General features: G+C 38.1%; 1 protein-coding gene across 1 annotated transcript in view; it reads right to left on the reverse strand.

Moving 5' to 3' along the window:
- SLC30A8 (solute carrier family 30 member 8) overlaps nucleotides 1–21,652 on the reverse strand; it is a gene marked incomplete at both ends in the record, with an annotated part of 33,459 nt that extends 11,807 nt beyond the window's left edge. The window contains 3 exons of the mRNA XM_080801399.1: nucleotides 1,721–1,867; nucleotides 10,903–11,102; nucleotides 21,582–21,652. Of these exons, the coding sequence (XP_080657525.1) occupies nucleotides 1,721–1,867; nucleotides 10,903–11,102; nucleotides 21,582–21,652 (418 nt within the window). The remainder of the gene's footprint in view (nucleotides 1–1,720; nucleotides 1,868–10,902; nucleotides 11,103–21,581) is intronic.
- Nucleotides 21,653–21,929: the final 277 nt, after the last annotated feature.

Consider the following 21,929-nt stretch of genomic DNA (forward strand, 5'->3'; position numbering starts at 1 on the left):
GAACAACATATGGAAAGAAGTATGAGTGGAAACATTTACGTGAATATTTAAAGATAAGATAGTGTTTAGTCTGCAGGCTGAATAAAGCACCTTTGCTCACTTAGGAGTTCTTAACACCCCACCCTGATCTTTAACTTAACCTTGTAAGTAGGTACTAAAAGCCTAGGAGGGTCTAGAAATGCTCTGGCAGTCAGTGGCCAGGCACATTCTGGACTTTGGGCCTTCCCTCTTCAAAGCAGAACAATGTAACATATCGCTTCCTAGTGTGGGGCTACCGTTTCCCAGACTTAGTCATTTACAAAACACAACCTTCATGATTGTTACCACATCCGCATCCGCACGGTGCCTCTCTTAATAGCCACTTAATTTTTTTTAAATAAATTAGCTTTTTGTACTTAGCTTCTTCCTAAGCGAAGCCATCCATGAAATTACATGTGGACAAGCTAGTTCATTTTCACCTTTATGTCTAAAGCAGTGCTGCCTCATGTGGGAACCATCATCACATGTGGCTGTTTCCACTTAAATTAAGTAAAATTAAAAATCCGGTTCTTCGGTAGCAGTAGCCACGTTGAAAGTGCTCTATTAGGGCACCTGGGTCATTCAGTTGGTTGAGCATCTGCCTCTTGATCCCAGCTCAGGTCCTGATCTCGGGGTCATGAGTTCCAGCCCCGTGTTGGGCTCCATGCTGGGTGTGGAGCCTACTTTAAAAAAAATTAAATTAAAAAGAAAATAAAGTGCTCTATGGCCACATTATACTCTATATTATAGAACATTTATCCTGAAGCAGAGAGTTCTAGTGGACAGTGCTGGTTTTCCAGGCTCATGGGCTTCCATTCCCAGGATGAGAAAATACAAGCAGGATTCTAAATTCTAAGTTCTGCCCGTGTTTACGAAAGATCCTGTGTTTGCAAAACAGCTTTGACCAGTAGTATCAGAAAGGGGGAAGTACATGTGAAAATGTATACAGAAAAATGGCAGGTGCTCAGCCAAAGATACATGTTTTCCAAAGGTAGCACTGTTCAGGGACTGAAAAGCATCTTCAGATCACATTGTCACAAATTCTTTTTATTGATGTTTATTGCCTTCTCTCTCGCTCTCCTTCTCCTACTCTCTGAATGTTAAAGGAAAGGCAATCCAAAACACTTGTGATGATAAATTATTTGGTGTGAAATTAGAACTTCCTACCAGCCTAAGCTTGAAAAACCACAGCCCACACTGTCAGTATATATGTTGTGGTCTGTATCTAATGGTAGCTTTCAAGGAAGGCAGGCTCCGTCAGCCGTGCTCTGCCCCAAATTCCCCTTCACATTCTGTTTTCAGCTTACCTGTGGGAACTTCTTTAATTTCTCCAGCTGCATTGGGCTCACTGTCCCTTAGTTGGCAAAATGGTAGAAGCTTTATGTCATCCTCCCTCCCAGACGCAGAGTAGCCTAATGAATGGTATGGTGGCTGTTACCATACACTGAGACCTTGGGCTGGGGTGGTTGTTAAAGTCATACAGATGTTCTTATTGTCCCATTGGAGTAGAGGGAAAACAAATTTATCTTTTTGCCAAATCAACATCGAGAACACATGTTCCCACACTCACATCTTTTACATTCTGTGCACCAACATGCCTCTAAGGGATTTTTGAACGAGGCTTTCCTTTGCCTCTTCTGTTTTTATCCTTGGTCTGACTGCCCAGCTCCTTGGCCATGAATGCTCAGTGGGTGAACTGTACCTGCCCGGTGCCATCCAAATGTCAGCTGCTTCGAAGGGGGCTTTGATGACAACCACAAGGAGAAGAGACTGAGCAGGAAACTGGTCAGGTCAATTAAGAGATGGGCAGCGTCTGTGATGACAGCAAGACTCCCGGCAATGTACCCACCTAGGGAATGCAGAACATTCCATGGGATTAGGGCCCCAGAATGCTTCTAGTGTCACACGCATACTAACCATAGTTGGTGAACAATGCCACAGACTCACAAAAATTTATGAGAAACAGTCTTAACATGGATTCCATCTACCTCTTCTTCCCAATCTGACAAGAAACTGACACCCAGAGAGTGTGTAGGATGTGAACACGTAGAACTGGATTTCAAGGGAGTGGCCATTCCTGGAGGAGCAAAGGTACAGAGATTGGGAAGTGTGGGGCACGTTTAGAGAACATCATAGTAAGACGGGGACAGAAGACTTGAGAAAGAATACGAAAGGATGAGGCTGGAGAGGTGTGGGATGGATTTGAAGAGTCTTGCACTTAAGCCTGAGAACCTCGACTTCTGTCTGTAACCCAGGGCCTGTCTGGCACACAGCTGTGTTTGTATTTGACTTGTGATTTTACCATTGGTTTGTATTATCTGTCTGAGTTCATGGTCCCTGTTGTGAATAGTGGGGAGCAGTAAAGGAAAGGGCAGGCACCTCCTGCGGGGTCCTTGAGTGTAATGACAACCCATTAAAGCGCAGGAGGAGAACCCAAGCCATGGCAGTCCTGCCTCGTCTTTCTTTCCGTTTGGTTTGCCTTCTCTACCTCCGCCTAGTTTTCCTTTGGGAAAAGACCTCCAGCCTCCCGAATGGAAGTCAGAAGAAATTTTTGTCTCTTCCTTCCCAAACAGGGCTCGTTATCAGAGATCGATCTTTGTTGCTCTTACTACTTCTCCCCCAAAAAGAGCTATTGATGACCCACTGTCCTCCCAGCAGCTGTTTATTGCCTGCGTATGACGAGGCAACAGGGGCTATCAGTCACCAGCCCCTCTATCATCAGACTCACCTTGTCTCAACTAATGATTTTTAAAAATTACATGTATGGCTCATAATTGCAATAATCCCCACAGACCACTGGCTCTAGCTGTCGTTAATAACTGGTTTGTCAGAGTTTAATGGTCTGAAGCAAAGTAGTCTTCAAGCTTGTTACTGAGCTGTCAGTGCAAAAAATCAGCATGATTCATTAGCCAAAAAAGCAACATTTTGCTAACAAATCAGCTTTTCTTCCAATTATCATCTAACGTTGTTCTATCTGCCAAACTCAGGTCTGATAATAAAGCTGTGTTAATAATGCATTATTTTTTCCATGAAGAATGGCTACATGCAGATTAGCACCCGTCCACCAAGTCAGCAAAGAACGATGGTGACAATTCCATGTGCTGGGCTCCAGTTATAGCTTAAGGCAAGGAAATGGAGTCCTATAGGTGTTCTTCAACAGGCTCAGCTGAATCATGAGGCAACTGAGTGAGGAAAAGCACTTGCTTTGGAAGAAGCATATTTATATGCTTGTGAGAATCATTTTGCAACCATCATTGCTACTTATAAGAACAGTCCAGAAAACCATGAGCAATCATGCTGAGTCCTATGGAGAAAACTGTGTCCAAGAGATAGTTTCTGACTGAACTCGCATTTGCTTCTGAAAGCATGGGGTATTATTGACAATGAACGCAGCCACCCAGCTGGTATTTATTGAGCCCTTGCTGTGTGCGGTACAGGGATGGGGTATACAAAGATAAGTTAAACACATTGCAATCCCCGTCTTCAGTGCTCTCATCGTCCAACATTCGCTGTGCTGAAGACATGTGTGGTGGGCTAGAGGGTCAGAAAACTACTCTCCTCAGGAGCACTGAGGAACTTTCACAAGAAGGAGGGGTAAGACTGAGCTAGAAGGGAAGGGTTTTTCAGGAAGGGGTAAGAGCAGGAACAAGAAACAGAAATGAAAGAAGATGGCGCCATTGTAGAAAAGCGAGAGTTGTGGTGTATTAGAGGAATAACCAGAAATAGGAGTGGAAACGTGGGTTGGGGACCCACTTGTGGGAAACTATATCAGGCTAAAGAATTTGAATGTTATCCTATGGGGTGGGGTATCTACTATGATTTTGAGGCGAGGTTGTGACATACTCAGATCTGTGTTGAAGAGAGAGATCTTTGCCGGCAATGTGGAGGCTGACCTGGAGAGAGGACATGCTGGAGGTTAAGGCACAATAGTAAGAGCCAAGGAAATACAAGGAGGCCATGAAGGAAGGAATGAACACTCATTAATGGATTATTGACAAGACGGAGAAAAACAGTGTACTGATAACGAGACAGGAGAGGCACTAAGGACTAAGTTCTGGAAATGCACTCTTCTTGGGGCCTGTAGGGTGAGAGGACATTGGGGGAGCCTTTGGACCTGCATCTCATACTCCCCTCAGGCTCAGAGAGTGGGTGTTAAATACACAAGACAAGCCCTGTGGAGAACAGAGACATTCTGACCAGAATGAAAGAAGGAAAAGTGACAACATTAGCCTGTGTCCCATTACTGGACGGCACTGCTGTCTGCTATAAATTCGTATTTTTAAAATCCTTTAACTGTCTTATGAATAGCATTATTATACTATATAATAGTATATTAATAATAATATATATGATAATAGCATTATTATACTATAAGAACAAAATTATACTATCAAAAACTCAATGCATAGAGTTATTACTTAACAAGCATTTAAAACACACCACAGCTTGCATAGATGTGTTTGGACACTTTTTAAAGTTTTTAATACCAGGAACCTCAAAAAATATAATGGGCCTAAGCCTCTGAGATACTCTGACGGTAGTACAAAGTAAGCCTCCTTATCAGTAAAGCTTATGGTTATCAAACCACCCAGCCATAGCTCTCTCTAGGAGAAGTTTTGTACTCTGAGATACCTGAGATACATAACCATCTTTCCCAGGCCACTCCCAGCTCTGCTTTCCTGTCTAGCAATCCCCTGGGTCCCCCAACTGTGCTTCACACCCTAAACAATCCTCCTTCAGCACATCTCTCTCCGACCATTCTCAGTTGCTTCCAGTATTGACCATCCTTGAGCTGATTCTTGTGAATTCTCAGTGTCCATATGTCTGTCTTTTTAAATAGGGATACACATTTATGTATGCATGTTAAGGCCTTCCCATAATTAGGAATTTTCACAAGCCATCAGCTCACTGCCTTCTTTAATTCCTTCCACCAATCTGCTCTGTGGCCAATTCTCTCTTGAAACACAGGCCCGTGACCTGGTTCTCCCCTGTTCTAAATGTCAGTTATTCGGCAAGGCCTGCAGAATTAATCAGGTTCTCCGTCCAGACCTCATGGTCTTTCTTGAACCTAACTACCATTCTAGTTCTGCTCTTTATTAGTCATCTTTTATCTTATATCACTGACTTAGACAGACCTTAGAGAGGTCCAGTAGTAAGTCATAAATGCCTGACTCAAACTACCTTCAGCAACAACAACAAAATGATAATTTATTGGCCCAAACAACTGAGAACAAATCTGGGCAGGATTGGATCAAGTGCACCCTAATCTTAAGGTTCAAAAAATATTTGGGGCGTTCTGCTCTGTCTCTAACTATTGGTATTTATTGTCTTGCTGGAGACAGACTACTTCGCCCTTAGCAAGGAAGGTTGGACTTGGGAAGTTCCAGGTTTATACCATTTCAGCAGAATATTTGTAGAGGATAGAGAGCTTTTCTCCCCCCTAGTCTCCCTATAAAAAAGACCCAGAGACTCTGAATAGTCTCACTTGGCATGTCATACCCAGCCTTGTCTCTGAGCATGAGTTTCTTGGTTCAAGAGGACCAGAACTGCAGTCAGCACAGTGAGTACGAGGAAGCTTCTGGAACAGGCAGTCCTTGCCCACTACAAACAGTGGCCCCCAGATGAAGCTACACATCAAGAATCACTTGAATTTCTTTCCAGTGATACCGATTTCCTGTCCTATTGCTGACCTACCCACTTAAAATCTGTCCAGGCAAGGCTGATATTTACTACCTCCTGGACCACAGCAGTGATCAGGTACTGCTCATGAGGCCCCTCCCTCTGCAAGGACTTTTCATCTCCTTCTTAGCCCACTTTTCAATTCCTACACAAACTTTGAGGCCTGTCTCAAATCTCATACCCTGTATGAGGACCCTCCCAGATTCCCAAAAGTGACCAGGGAATAACAATTGCTTTCTCTGACCTGGTCAAGAATGGCTTCAGGTGAGGTCTGGTTGGGGTCTTGAATGAGGATTAGGGTTTTGATGAATATGGGGAATGAGGAGAGGCCTTTTCCATCCAAATAAAAAGTCATAAGCAAAAGCTACAGAGACTTTAAGATACAACGCTTATTTTGCACAGGATGGGTAAATAGGTGGAACAGAAGAGTCATTAGTGACATCATAAAAGAAAGAGATTAATGGTCAGTTTGGCAGCCAGATGGTGGAATGACTTGAGAGTCAAAGTAAGAATTTTTCATTTTTTCCCAGAATGCCAGAGCATTCGAATATGTTGCTCTCTTTTCATTTGGGGTAGCCAAGTGGCCCTAGCACAGAGAGAGCCCCTGAACCAGCCTCTCCCTGCTACAACATGCCTGTGGGTCTACCCCAGTACAGTAATGTTTCCTGTGCTTGCCGTGTTGGGGGAAACATGGTGCAACACTGAACTAGGCAAAGTAGAACCGTTGAAATTCTGAAGACAGATTTAACATGACGAGAGCAATGTTTTAGGGAGATCAGTTCAAAATCAGTGCAGCTCAAATTCTAAATGAGTCTGTCAGTTTCCACTTCATTCCTTTACTGACAACATCACTTTCTTCTGGCTCCAAACTGAAGCCAGAATAGAACTTATGAACTAATTAAGGATTAAGAATGAGAGAGAAGAGGAAGATTGATTTGCTCACTCCAAGTGAATAGTTTTTCATCCCCTCTCCCCTAAAAATATAAGTCATTTTAAAGCAACATGACAGGGCATAGGAAAGGTACAAGGAGAAAAGTGAGTTTTATGAATGGGAGACCATCTCATTTCAGACTGTTGAATAGACATCACCTGGGGAGAAGATGCCATCTGTTCTCAGCATCTACATGGATTCATGGATTCTGAAAAAGCCAGTTTATACATCTTTCTGACCTGTGTTTGCATGCAGTGATGCCAGTATTTTATCTGGAAAGCTACGAATTTCCAGAACATCACCTTTTTTAAGCCACATTCTAAATAGGTTCTGTTTTTAAAAATTTCCATTTTATCCTACATGAACAATAGAATACTGTCTACAATCTTATGAATTCAACTAATAAAAAGAAATATACCTCTGGCATAAATGTCAGTGGATTTTCCAAGTGAATTTTCAGATTGGAACTACTCGAAGTAAATTCTTTGCAACTTCATCAAGCTATTAAGTTGGTTCCTTCAAAAGACTTACCCTGGCTCTAGAAAGTATGTGGTATCAATTACTTTTATAATCTTTGACTGGAAAATTATGTGTCAACCCTGGGTTTTTCTTGGACTTGATGAGTCTAAGTTCTTTTCCAGTTTTCAAAAAGTATAAAAGTCTGAGTATGAATATATAGGTCATGAGACTCAAGAGGTTTAAGAAACCAATTAATTCTGATTGTTAGCTGTGATAGTACAAAACCAAACCAAACAGAAACAAAAGAAAGCAGAACCCAAAAACAAAACAAAACAAAAACAAAAACTATAGCGGGTTCTGCTTTCCTCCAGTCTTAGATTATTATTAATTTAGCCCACCTTTTGGGTAAAGGAAAATGAATCCAAAATATTGGTAAGAGTGTAACAGGTAATTCTGGTAATGGAGTAAGAGTATCTTATGATACCACATGCCAGGTTGTTCCTAGTGTTCTTTTTTTTTATTGGGGGGGGGATAATAGATAAGCTACATTGCATATAAAAACTTTTAGACTAAGTTCATAACTAAACATAATTTTATTATTAATAAAAAGAAAGGATAAAAAGAATCAGAGAAATATATAACTCAAGATACTAAAACATGCAATAAGACTACAACCCTGAAGAAAGAGGAACCAACAAATATTTTTCAAGCCAAAATTATGAATTAAAAATAGAAGAAACATTTAGATAATAATATATTCTATACACACATATATACACACACACACATAAATAACATAAAGAAACTAGACATCTATCAAGTTAAATCAAGGAAAAGAAAATATATAAACAATATTGAAATGAGAAAGTAGCTAGAATAAACAAGAGAATGTTAATGTGAAACTGTCATGTTCCAATGTATGGTAATAAATTGGAAAATTTCTATGAGATGGCTGACTTCGGAAAAACATAAATGACCAAAATTTACTGGAGCGGTAGAAATTTTGAGTACATCAAAAAATGAGGAGGAAGCTAATAAATATATTTTAAAAATTATTTCCAAGAATGTCTCCAAAGCTAGATAGTTTGCCAGGGACTTCTTTTAAAAAAAGGAAGAGATAATTACAGTGTTATATAAATCATTTCCATTTTTTTATTAAAATAAGATACCATTAAAATTAAACTTTTCATTTTAATATGCAGAACTCTAATTCAAAAACTTAGAAAAGTAGCCTCAAACAAAACTATCAATTTCAATCATCAATAAAGATAAAAAATCCTAATGGATATATGAGTGACCCAGATTGAGCAAGGCATTGAAAGAATGGTCCACCACAGGCTATTTGAGAGGCACTATAATGACAGTCCAGGAAATTGAGCCCCTGAACTAGAATGCCTGTGCACTTACAAGGTGTGTTACTCAAGTAAAGTACTTAACTCTGCATTTCAGATTCCTCATCTCTATAGTGCAATTAATAACAGGAAGACCTACCTCTCAGGGATTTTGACAGAATTAAGGAAGGTAACACAATGACAACCACTCATCACAGTTTCTGGCACATAATAAGCATTAAGTAGATGATGCGAGGTGATTTCTGGCATCATAATGCCAGAAATGCAAAGACCATATCATATTAGGAAATCTCTGAATATGAAACACATCATCAATGAGTCAAAAAACTCTAAGAGTATGTTTAAAAGAAAAGATACTTGATAAAAATCAGTAAGTATCCTTGATTATTTGTTAATCATTTAAAAACCTCATTCACATAATGAAAATACTTACCCTCTCAGGAAACATTTCATTTAACAGCTAGATAGTTGGACAGAAGATTTGATTTAGCATAAGATATTATTTAACATGATGAAATATGAAACATACAGAAGAAGAGATATAATTATTGAAAAAGAAGAGAAATATGTTTTTTTGCACAAGTGAGTGTTATCTCCTAGGAGGTGGGAGGATGGATGAGAGAAGAACAAAGAAAGTGGGTTGAGATACATTTAGAAGGAAAATAATGCAAATACACTGATGACTATAAAATGAACATGCAAAATGGAAAACTTTCCAGAATGCGCAAAGTAACCACCTAGAAAAGAGGACATGCAAAAAAAGAAGACACCACTCACCTCTGGAAAGAGTAAACCAAACACATCCTAATAACCCTGGCAAGAAATAAGCTGCCCCTTTATTAAAACATACAAATATGCCAACTAATTAAAATCACAAATGAGAGATGTAGACTATTGGGATAAATGGAGAAACATACCATATTCCTCGAGGAGAAAACTAAGTGTTTTAAAAAGATTTGTGTTTCCAAATTAACTTACATTCCAGTAAAATCATAATCCAATTTTGGAGAGAACTGAACACAATGATTTTCATGTTTAATTAGAATAATAAACAGAAATAAATGGGCTTTTCCTTTTTTCTGTTAAACAAGGAATAATGAAGAAAGAACAACAGATATTATAACACGTAGATCTACGTTAATTAAATGTGTTACTAATAACAGAGAATAACAATACAGATCAATGAAATTCCTTAGAACCAAATCCTTATTCTTTAAGAAATATTGATAATTGATTAAAGAAACATCAAAAATCAATGGAAGGAGTAATTTATTATTCCAGAAATAATGCTAAAAGCTTTGTTAGTCATTTAGAAAAAGAATTTTTAGTCCTTAGAGCAAATCTAATCCCACACTGATTTAAAATTAAAGACAAAATGTTGAACAACAAAATGGTATTTATCTTCTCAGTAGACGGGGACCAAAGCACTAACATAATGAAAGAGCAATGAAAGAAGTTAGCTCAAAATGGAATGTTTGGTACAATTAGATATATAAAATTTAAAACTTATCTACATCAAACCAAAAATTAAAAAGTAAACAATAAACTGAAAAAGTACTTAAAACAAATATAAAAATTTCAATATCCTAACTATATAAAGAGCTCCCAGAAATCAATATATAGCATTATAAATTTATCTAAAAGCAAATGAATGGGAGACATTAACTGGCAAGCAGGAAATGCATCAACATAGGGAAATCTAGATTACTAATAAGCATGCAAAAAATATTTTAACAGTAACCAAAAAAATGAATAATATAACAAAGCATATTCACCTATACATTAACAAAGATTTTTAAAAGATTAAAATAAGTTCTGGTAAAGATTTGGAGAATCATTCTTACATACAGCAGGCAGACATATGAATTGCTATCCAGCTTTCTGGATAGCAGTTTGGCAATATGCATCAAGAAGTAATAAAAATATTTATATCCTTCAATCAATTTTCCACTGTTGGGAATCTCTTTCAAGGGATTAACCAGAGAGGCAGGCAGACTTTTATTCATGAGTTTTCACTGCAGCATTGTCCATAGCAGGAAAAAAAAAGAACTCCCTGAATTTTTAATACAGAGATGGTTATGTAAATCACAGTGGAGTATATTATAGAATATTATTCAGGCATAAAAATGTTTTTGAAGAGTATTTGATGGCATGGTCAAAAGCATTCAGCATGCTCTCAGTTATGTTAAGAAAGCGGAGTTCTGAATAGAAAAATATATTGTACAAAAATACTGCACAATGTTATTAGAGGTTATTACTCAAATGTGGGATGGTGATAAATTTTATTTTGTTTCCTAATATTTTCCACCGTATCTACAATGAGCTTACTCTGCACTTACTCAGTGCTTACAAAAAATAGGAAATCTTCCTTTAAAAGGGGAACTTATATAACCCTCCTGAAGTGATATGAGGTTTTGCTTGTTTGCTTGTTTAATCAGAAAAGTCCTTTTAAGTAATACTCACCCACGACCTCTGCAATCATGAAAACAAAGCATATTCCTGAAGCAGCACAGAGTTTCCACTTGGCGTAGACTTGCTTGTTTGCTCTGTTCCCTGTGGCCTTGGAGTTGCTGTGGCAGTGATAGATGGCTCCTGACTCCAGCTCCTCTGGCTTCTCTCCAGGACATTGATCTTTATTCAAGGCTTTCTGCTGGAGTTCCACACTGTGGATGAGTTTGACAGAAGCAAGAAGTGAGCATGGTTGCAAACATATACGTCACTGTCAGCCCTGCCCATTCTCAGAACTGATATTGGGACATCTGCTAACTAGCTGGGAAGTTGCTGTTCACAGCTCCTTCCACAAGAAATACCCAGTGTAAGGAACAAGCAAGAAATTTCCTTCGAATTCTCAACTACTAAAGGTTTTGCTTTTATTCAGCCAAGGTCTTATTCAGTCTATACCAGCAGTGACTAAGAAATGTCAAAGAACAGGTGAAGGGAAGCAGATACACTTTGATGTATTTCCTTCCAAATTACTGGGCTTTGAAAAGATTTTGGATCCTGTGCTACAAATTAAAAAGGGAGGAGTGGGCAGGGCAATATTGGCTATGTGCATGGGAGCCAGGTTGATGATTCAAATACTCACTATTAAATGCCAAAACTCTTCCATTCTTCTCCACAGCAACACTGTTAATAGATCATTTTCTCCTTCTCCTGCTGAGTCCATGTGGACTCTCAGAAACCCTCTTAACACAGCTTTACAGACAATCTTTCTCAATCTATCTGTATTGGGAGTTGAACCTACTTATACTTCCTAAAGTAGGCAGCACCTATCAGTTCTTCTCAAATATAAAGCATTATTTAGAGCCATGTATAGAACTCTAGAATTTCATAGACGGAAAGATCATAGATAACAGTAAGTCCAATCCCATAGTTTCTTACCTGAAGTAATCAAGGTTCAGAGAGGTTAAGTAATTACCTGCGGCCAAATAATCAAGAAATAGCAGAACTAGGATTCTAAATCTAGTGTTTTTTCCACTGGGTTCCACCCTGCCTCCCTACCTGAACCTCAGGACACCTGAAACCAACCTCTACTGATGCCAGTATCAATGTCCATGGATCTTGAGCTGATAAGACTTTCATTTCTTTAATAAACTTATTAGAAGACATTAATAAGATTCTTAGAATTAAGAAATTAGCAATCATGACTTTGAAAGGTATAAGCTTCTGCACAGCAAAGGAAACAGTCAACAAAACAAAGAGGCAACCCACAGAATGGGAGAAGATATTTGCAAATGACAGTACAGACAAAAGGTTGATATCCAGGATCTATAAAGAACTCCTCAAACTCAACACACACAAAACAGATAATCATATAAAAAAATGGGCAGAAGACATGAACACATACTTCTCCAATGAAGACATACAAATGGCTTATCAGACACATGAAAAAATGTTCATCATCACTAGCCATCAGGGAGATTCAAATTAAAACCACATTGAGATACCACCTTACACCACTTAGAATGGCCAAAATTAGCAAGACAGGAAACAACGCATGTTGGAGAGGATGTGGAGAAAGGGGAACCCTCTTACACTATTGGTGGGAATGCAAGTTGGTGCAGCCACTTTGGAGAACAGTGTGGAGATTCCTCAAGAAATTAAAAATAGAGCTTCCCTATGACCCTGCAATTGCACTACTGGGTATTTACCCCAAAGATCCAGATGGAGTGAAAAGAAGGGCCATCTGTACCCCAATGTTTATAGCAGCAATGGCCACGGTCGCCAAACTGTGGAAAGAACCAAGATGCCCTTCAATGGACGAATGGATAAGGAAGATGTGGTCCATATACACTATGGAGTATGATGCCTCCATCAGAAAGGATGAATCCCAATTTTTGTAGCAACATGGACGGGACTGGAAGAGATTATGCTGAGTGAAATAAGTCAAGCAGAGAGAGCCAATTATCATATAGTTTCACTTATTTGTGGAGCATAACAAATAACATGGAGGACATGAGGAGATGGAGAGGAGAAGGGAGTTGAGGGAAATTGGGAGAGGAGGTGAACCATGAGAGACTGTGGACTCTGAAAAACAACCTGAGGGTTTTGAAGGGGCGGGGGGTGGGAGTTTGGGGGAACCAGGTGGTGGGTATTGGGGAGGGCACGTATTGCATGGAGCACTGGGTGTGGTGCAAAAACAATCAATACTGTTATGCCAAAAATAAATAAAAAAAATTTTAAAAATTAAAAAAAAAGAACAAACTTCCAGTTATAAGTTAAAAAAAAAGAAAAGAAAAGAAAAATAAATTCACCTCCACTTGGAGAGCTCATTTGTCTTATCACCATCTGGAATTAAAGCTCTGAAGGTTTTGGCTTAGATGATGATAATTATTATGACTCTAATTATCATTATATTGGGGTTTTTCCTGAATAAACTAACATATATATTCATTACAGAAAATCTAGAATTACAGAAAAGCAACAAAGCAAGGGAAAAATCACTGGTAACCTTAGCTCCAAAAGACAATTATTACTGATATTTTTTTGTTTAGCTTTGTAATATATAAACACACTTTTTAAAAACATAATCAGAATGTATAATTAGCATGTTTTTGGTTACAAGTACTGAAAACAAAGCTCATGCTATTAAATGGGAATTATTGGTTATGCAACTGAAAACATTGAGATGTATCAGTCTTTAGCCTGATTTAGGAAGACTCCACATGCATCGTTCTGCATTCTCAAGTACACTTTAACAGCAGGCTTGTTTTCCCCATGGTAGTGGAATGGCTGCCCAGGGTAATCAGAATTGTGCACCTGCCTTTTCTTATACAAGCAGAGAGAGTGTCCATTCCTAATGCCTAAGCAAGAGTCCTGAGTTGCATGCTGATTTGGCCAAATGAGAACCAACCTTTATAGCCAGAGGAATGTGGATGGGCTCATTGGCTTAGACCTTGTTATAATCAGATTGGCTAAACCCTACCATGCTGACTCCTGGAGCTGAGATTGGGGTAGATGCTACCCAAATCATACGACTGCAACTCAGTGGGGACAGGCTGAAATGGGTTATGGATGAAATGACAGTGTCACCCTAGGATCCTACTGAAGATACAGCTTTGGAACATGATTCTTAGCTAAATGTGTTGTTGCCATTTTCTCAATTTATTAAATACTCTACACTATTATTTCTAACATACAGAGAGCACTGTATCTAATAGAAATATGTCATACATAATGAACTGATTTCCTCTTATTAAACACTTCATTCTTTCCCAATTGTTTGCTCATATAGGTGGGGCTGTTGATCTTTATGGTTAATCTTTACTCAGTATATTATTATCTCCTCAAAATGTAACCATAAAATGGGAATTATTTGGTCAACAGTTATCTATATTTTTAAGGATTTTGGTATATATCACCAAATTGACTTTGGAATGTTTGTACTAATGATGTTAATAGCACTAAGGATTTTGAACAGTTCTAACAGTTGCAAATCTCCTTTGCTGGAATAGGAACCATTTGGCAAAAAACACCTAGAGTATTTGTATCTATACATTCTTGCCTTTGCAATGTGATGCATACCCTGATAATAACAAATATATCATCTAGTAGTGTGGGTCATGAATGACCATCAACTCAGAGGAGCCTGAGAACCAAAAAGAAAGCATGATAGAGGTTCCTTCTTCCTTCGTGCTGAGAAGGCAACATGAGCAAGACAGGGCACTGATTGTTCTGACAGTATTCATATGACCACTGATTTTCTGATGTCATATGAAGCTTTGCTTTATTTGTATTTTTCATGAATCTTGTGGCCAGAGAAAACCAGGTGGTAAATAAGGAGGAGAAAGAACTTATTCTGGAGCAGTGCAGAAGTCAGACCAAGGCAGGAATCCTACTAAGGGTACAGCCTCAGGGCAATGCCACAGGAAGAAAAGGCAAGAAACCTGGCCAATTTTTTACCTTTAAATAGTGCTTTGTTGTCCTAGACTCTAATATTAACTTACTTTGAGCTGAGATTGCTCCTTGAAATACTAAGCAAGAGATCCAAATGTGGGCTTCAGAGGCTCCATAGAAATTGGATCCTTTAGGACTTTTTATACCAGTTGATGTCATCTGCAAATAGTATTAAATTTTATTTCTTCATTTCCAATCTGGATGTCTTTTATTTTTATTTTTTTTTAATTTTTTATTTATTTTCAGCGTAACAGTATTCATTGTTTTTTCACCACACCCAGTGCTCCATGCAATCTGTGCCCTCCCTAATACCCACCACCTGGTTCCCCCACCCTCCCACCCCGCCCCTTCAAAACCCTCAGGTTGTTTTTCAGAGTCCATAGTCTCTCATGGTTCACCTCCCCTTCCAATTTCCCTCAACTCCCTTCTCCTCTCCATCTACCCCTGTCCTCTATATTATTTGTTATGCTCCACCAATAAGTGAAACCATATGATACTTGACTTTCTCTGTTTGACTTATTTCACTCAGCATAATCTCTTCCAGTCCTGTCCATGTTGCTACAAAAGTTGGGTATTCGTCCTTTCTGATGGAGGCATAGTACTCCATAGTGTATATGGACCACATCTTCCTTATCCATTCATCCATTGAAGGGCATCTTGGTTCTTTCCACAGTTTGGCGACCGTGGCCATTGCTGCTATAAACATTGGGGTACAGATGGCCCTTCTTTTCACTACATCTGTATCTTTGGGGTAAATACCCAGCAGTGCAATTGCAGGGTCATAGGGAAGCTCTATTTTTAATTTCCTGAGGAATCTCCACACTGTTCTCCAAAGTGGCTGCACCAGTTTGCATTCCCACCAACAGTGTAAGAGGGTTCCCCTTTCTCCACATCCTCTCCAACACACGTTGTTTCCTGTCTTGCTAATTTTGGCCATTCTAACTGGTGTAAGGTGGTATCTCAATGTGGTTTTGATTTGAATCTCCCTGATGGCTAGTGATGATGAACATTTTTTCATGTGTCTGATAAGCCATTTGTATGTCTTCATTGGAGAAGTGTCTGTTCATATCTTCTGCCCATTTTTTAATATGATTATCTGTTTTGTGTGTGTTGAATTTGAGGAGTTCTTTATAGATCCTGGATATCAACAGAGTAGAGAGCCCAGATATGGACCCTCAACTCTATGGTCAAATAATCTTTGACAAAACAGGAAAAAATATCCAGTGGAAAAAAGACAGTCTCTTCAATAAATGGTGCTGGGAAAACTGGACAGCTATATGTAGAAGAATGAAACTTGACCATTCTCTTACACCGTACACAAAGATAAACTCGAAATGGATAAAAGACCTCAACGTGAGACAGGAATCCATCAGAATCCTCGAGGAGAACATAGGGAGTAACCTCTTTGATATCAGCCATAGCAACTTCTTTCAAGATATGTCTCCAAAGGCGAAGGAAATAAAGGCAAAGATGAACTTCTGGGACTTCATCAAGATAAAAAGCTTCTGCACAGCAAAAGAAACAGTCATCAAAACAAAGAGGCAACCCACGGAATGGGAGAAGATATTTTTATTTTTATTTTTATTTTTATTTTTATTTTTATCTTACCTGCTTGTCCTGGCTAGAACACATAGTAAAATGGGCATCTTGTCTTATTCCTGAAGTTCAGGGAAAGCTTTCAGATCTTTACTACTAAGTTTAATGTTAGCTTCATGGATGCTTTTTATCAGGTTGTAGAAGTTCCCTTCTTTTTTTGTTTGGTGAATGTCACCATAATGAAAGGCTGTTGAGTTTTAGCGAATGCTTTTTCTGCATCTAGTGAGATAATCATATGGTGGGTTTTGTCCTTTATTCTATTAATGTGGTGTATTACTTTCATTGTATTTCAAATGTTAAATCAAATATGCATTACTGGGATAAATCTAACTTCACCATAGTTCATAATTTTTTTTATATCTTGTGTTCCGTTTGTTAGTATTGGGTAGAGGGATTTTTGAATCTATGTTTATTTATAAGGTGTATTGACCTATAGTTTTATTTTCTTGTGGTATCTTTTTATTTTGCTATAAATGAAATATTGAAATATAGAATAAGTTGGAGAATGTTCATTCCTTTTTATGTTTTGGAAGAATTTGTGAAGAATTGGTATTCTACTTTATATATTTGGTAAAGACCACCTTTGAAGACATCTGTGTTTAAAATTTTCTTTGCATGAAGTTTCCTTATTACTAAGTCAATCTTTTTATTTATTATAGATCTACTTGGATTTTCTGTTTTCTCTTGAGTTAGTTCGGTAGTTTGTATCTTTCTATATCTTCAACATTTCATCTAATATTATATATATATTATGTATGCAACTTATCTTTAAATCAGTTAAGAGAAGAAAGGAGAGTAAATATGCTGTCTTTCATAATTACCTTTACTGATGCTATTTGGCTTTTGTGTGTTGATTCAAGTTAATGCCTGTTGTCATTTATTTTCAGTCTGAAATTTTTCCCTTACTATTTCTTGGTAAGTGAGTCTTGCTAGCAAAAAAATTTCTCAGTTTTTGCTCATCTGGGAAATGTCTTCATTTCACCTTTATTTTAGAAGATAGATTTGCTGGATATAAACTGATTGGTTGACAGTTCTTTTTTTTCTTTTAGCCCTTTGAATATGTCATTCCACTGCCTTCCAGGTACGTTGTTTCTGTTAGAAGTCAGATGTTGATCTTACTGAGGTGCTTTTGAATATGATGAATCTTTTTTTCTCTCTTGATGCTTTCAAGATTTTTCCTGTGTGTTTTGCTTTCAGTATTTTCACTATAATATGTCAGAGTGTAAATCTGTTTTCTTTCATTCTTTTTAGAGTCTGTTAACCATTGTGGATGTGTAAATTAATACTGTCACCAAATTTAGGAAAATTCTAACCATTATTTCTTTGAATATTTTGAATATTCTCAAAATATATTGAATATTTCTCTCCTCCTTTTTCTCCTCTCCTTCTGGTCCTCCCATTATGTGTGTGTTAGGGCATTTAATGATGTGCCACATTTCCTTGAGGTTCTGTTACTTTTTCCTCCTTGTTTTCTTCTCTGTGTTCTCATGTTCCATATCTGTTGATCTGTCTTCAAGTTCACTGATTATTCTGTCAGTTCATATCTACTGGTGAGCCCCTTTAGCAAATATTTTATTCTACTTAATGTACTTTCAACTTCAGAATTTCCATTTGGCTCTTTTTTATATAATTTCTATCTCTTTATTGACATTGTTTGATGAGACACTGCCATCATACCTCTCTTTAATTTTTTAAACATGATTTCATTTAATTCTTCAATCATATTTGTAATGACTACTCTGAAATCTCTGAATGCTAAGTCCAACATCTGGGCTCTTTTAAAGGTAGTTTCTATTACCTACTCTTTTTACTGTGTATGGGTTATTTTTTGCTGTTTCTTTCTAGGTCTTATAATATTTAGCCTAAAATTGGATGTTTTAGATATTACACAGTAGCAGTTCTGGCTTCTGATCCCCTATAGACCCATTGCTGATGTTTACTCGTTTGCTCTATTATTTGCTCAGGAATGGCTTGTCTAATTAAGTGGACTCTCTTTCCTCTGATGTCCCCTACATGAGCAACGTCTGTTATTATTCCCAAGAGGGTGCAGCCTTGGCATACACAGAGTCATCTTTATCTCCTCCACCCAGCCCAAGGATGCTGATCCTTTTAATCATGTTTGCTTTGACTGTCTCTTTCCATGCTCTCACTGTTAAGCTTCTGGCTGCTCTGCCTAAATGGGTATCACATCCAACTGTTGACCTACTTAATCCCTTATTGATTACTGTCTTCAGCAATGCCCTAAGGCATAAATTGCTCCACAATCTGATCCAGTTAAAGCTGAAACTTGTGTTAGTCTTCTCAGGCTGCTATAACAAAATATCACAGACTGGATAGCTTAAACAACAGAAAGTTATTTTCTCATGGTTCTGGAGACTGAAAGTCCATGATTAAGGTGCTGGAAAATTCAGTTTCTGGCAAAGGCTCTCTTCCTAGTCTGTAGATGGCTGCTTTGCTACATCCTCACATGATGGAGAGAGATCTCTGGTATCTTTCCCTCTTTTATGAGGACACCAGTTCTACCATATCAGGGTTCCATCCTAGTGATTTCATTTAACCTTAAACATCTTTTTAAAGATCCTGTCTCCAGCATAGTCACATGGCATTCGGACTTCAAAATATGAATTTGGGAGGGAGGGACATAGCAGGTTCCTTTAAGGGGGAAAAGTTTGAGATCATGCGAAGGAGAATGAAGACTAACCAAAAGCCAGTACAAAGCTCCTAGACATGTGAGTAAAGCCATCTTGGAACTTTTTCCACATCCCAGACACCAGCAGAATACAGCCCCGTGAACAAACCTCACTGACCCAAGAATTGTGAATAATAAAATGATTGCTATTTAAGCTACTACATTCTGAGACTAGTTTGTAGCCCAGCAGTAAATAAATGAAACATTCCTTCTGTGGATTTAGAGAATAAAAATTCCTTCAGGTTAAGTTTCTCAATAGCTGGTAACAATTTAAATTGAAACCTGATAACAAGTAGAAAAGAGAAGGAAGGAGAAAAGAGAAGGAACATCAGAGGACAAAGCTGTCTGGGAAATAGAGTCAGAAGAAAAATATATGAGAAAGGAGGTTGGGGAAGATGATAAAAGGAAGCAAGTAAGTGTGGAAATCAAGGTCCATGTGACCTCAGAGAGAAACAGATTAGGGATTCAGGAGGCCACAAGGTGAAAATGTGTGTGAAGAAGAGGTGGAAAAGAAAGAAGTGGACGCTAAATTCACAAACAGAAGACGTGGGTTCGGATCCCGACTCTGTCATAAATAGACATCTGACCTTAAGAAAGACACTTCTCTTTGGCATTCAGGTTCCTAACTGGTAAAATGAGGGAGGGATCAATATAAATCATCTCTCCCAGGTATAACTGTTTCTATATGAGAAGAAAATAAAGATGAGTTTGATAGTTTCTCTCATCAACATATCCTGAAAATCATATCCATTTAGGAAGTGAAAGAGACCCTGTAACTAAAATGGTTGGCTTTATTTGTGTAACAGAGCATTAATGATCTATTTTTTTTAAAGATTTTATTTAATTTGACAGACAGAGATCACAGGTAGGCAGAGAGGCAGGCAGAGAGAGAGGAAGGGAAGCAGGCTCGCTGCTGAGCAGAGAGCCCGATGCGGGACTCGATCCCAAGACCCCGGAATCATGACCTGAGCTGAAGGCAGAGGCTTTAACCCACTGAGCCACCCAGGCACCCAATGGTCTATTTTAATGAGAAGGGAAATAGTGTTATTTTGATAATGTAGAGATGCTCTATTAACAGTGCCTATAGTAATAGCAATTCATTGTCTAAAATTTCTGCCTGACCTAACATGAGGTTTTATTTGTGGTCTTAATAGATCACATCTAATAGAAAATAATTCTTATAATGTGAGATAATAGATATGCTAGATTCTATCGTGTATTTTTTATTAATTATTTTTATTAACATATAATGTATTATTTGCCCCAGGGATACAGGTCTGTGTATCATATATTTTTAAAGCAACATTATAAAGATCCTATAAAAAAGTCCCTTTGCAGTCATTCAAACATTTGATGCTATCAAACACAATGTTGCTACTCTTCAGAATTTGAATTTAGTTCCATGAAACAAACACAAACATCACACATACTATTGATGGGTATGTATTCTCTTAAGCTCTGCTCCTAACCATGAAATCATTTTAGATTTCCATTCATTCTTCTGTTCTAAGCATGTCTCTCTTTGCTCCTCATTCAGATTGAATTCCCCAAACACACAAAACTGTTATTCTTACATCTGTCTGTTTTTACCAGGCAAATTATCTCAGTCTGGAAAATGTTCCCTAACTGTGTTTTCTATGTGGAGTTTTCCTAACCTTCTTCTAACTCATTTTCATTTTTTAGTTCTTACTCTATCACTTCTGAAATGCCTTCTCTGACCCCTAAAGTCTAGCTAACGCCTAAGTTCCTTTGAGGTCCTCTCATTAAACACCTCCAGAATGACACTTCTACGGTATTTTGCAATTGTCTATTTTCTATGTGCATTCCATGTTAGACTCAAAGTTTCAAGAGGACAGAGATCTGAGAGTAGACGTGTTTTCCTCCTGCTATATATTGGGTGTGTTCAATTAATAGTAGTTCAGTAAGAGGAAGATGAATGCATGTGGTACTGTGGAGCTAGTAAATGGAACTAGAACTACGTAGGACATTAAACTCAGCTATATTTATTATGGTTGTGCACATCTGATTATGGCATTTTATGATTAAGAAAACAGCAATTGGTTTAAAAATCAATGCAACCCCAATTCTGTCACATAGTTGAAATGCCTTAATTTTTTTCTAAATATAATTTAGTAAAATTTACTTAGAACTTTAAAATGGGAAGAATTGAAGAAAAGAAAGGCAAACAGATTAGATCATGTGTGCCTGTTTTCTGAAAGATAAACTACAGATGAAAAATATATTAATAAAATGTATCCTTTGTGTACTTAACAATATTTAAGGAATCAAATCCTGCATTGTTCAGGATATGGATCATACACGTTAGTCAACAGCTTATCAGATTTGCAAAATGCCCCTGAGTTGCATAGCAAAAGTTTCTGATTTTGAAGCAGTAGGATCTAAGGATTTATTGAATACTCAAGACACAGAAAGTCGTGAAGCAGAAACAGATGTCGGTTACCTGTCTAGGGTGAAGGCATACATCTTAGTGGCTCTGTCATTCACAAGGTAAGTTCTTTCCAGAAACTCCATGGTGGTCAGAAGGAGAGCTTCTGCTCTTGTTCGTGGTGGTTGTGGCTTCTGCTGTTCTTACCTCACTGCCCAGTTTGGGAAGCAAAGCAGCCTTGCAATCATTCACATACTTTCTAAAGAAAAAAATAAAAAGGTCTCTGGGGTCTAGAGTAACGAGCCTCCTACATCAATGTTCTTCGTAGGTGTGCTAAAATTACAGCCTCCTTGGACCATCATCGGGTCTCATTCTCTCACCCACAGAAACTCCTTTCCTACAGAGACCTGCGGGAAGGATCAG

This window comes from Martes martes, assembly GCF_963455335.1.
Source record: "Martes martes genome assembly, chromosome: 4".
Classification (NCBI taxonomy): Eukaryota; Metazoa; Chordata; class Mammalia; order Carnivora; family Mustelidae; genus Martes; species Martes martes.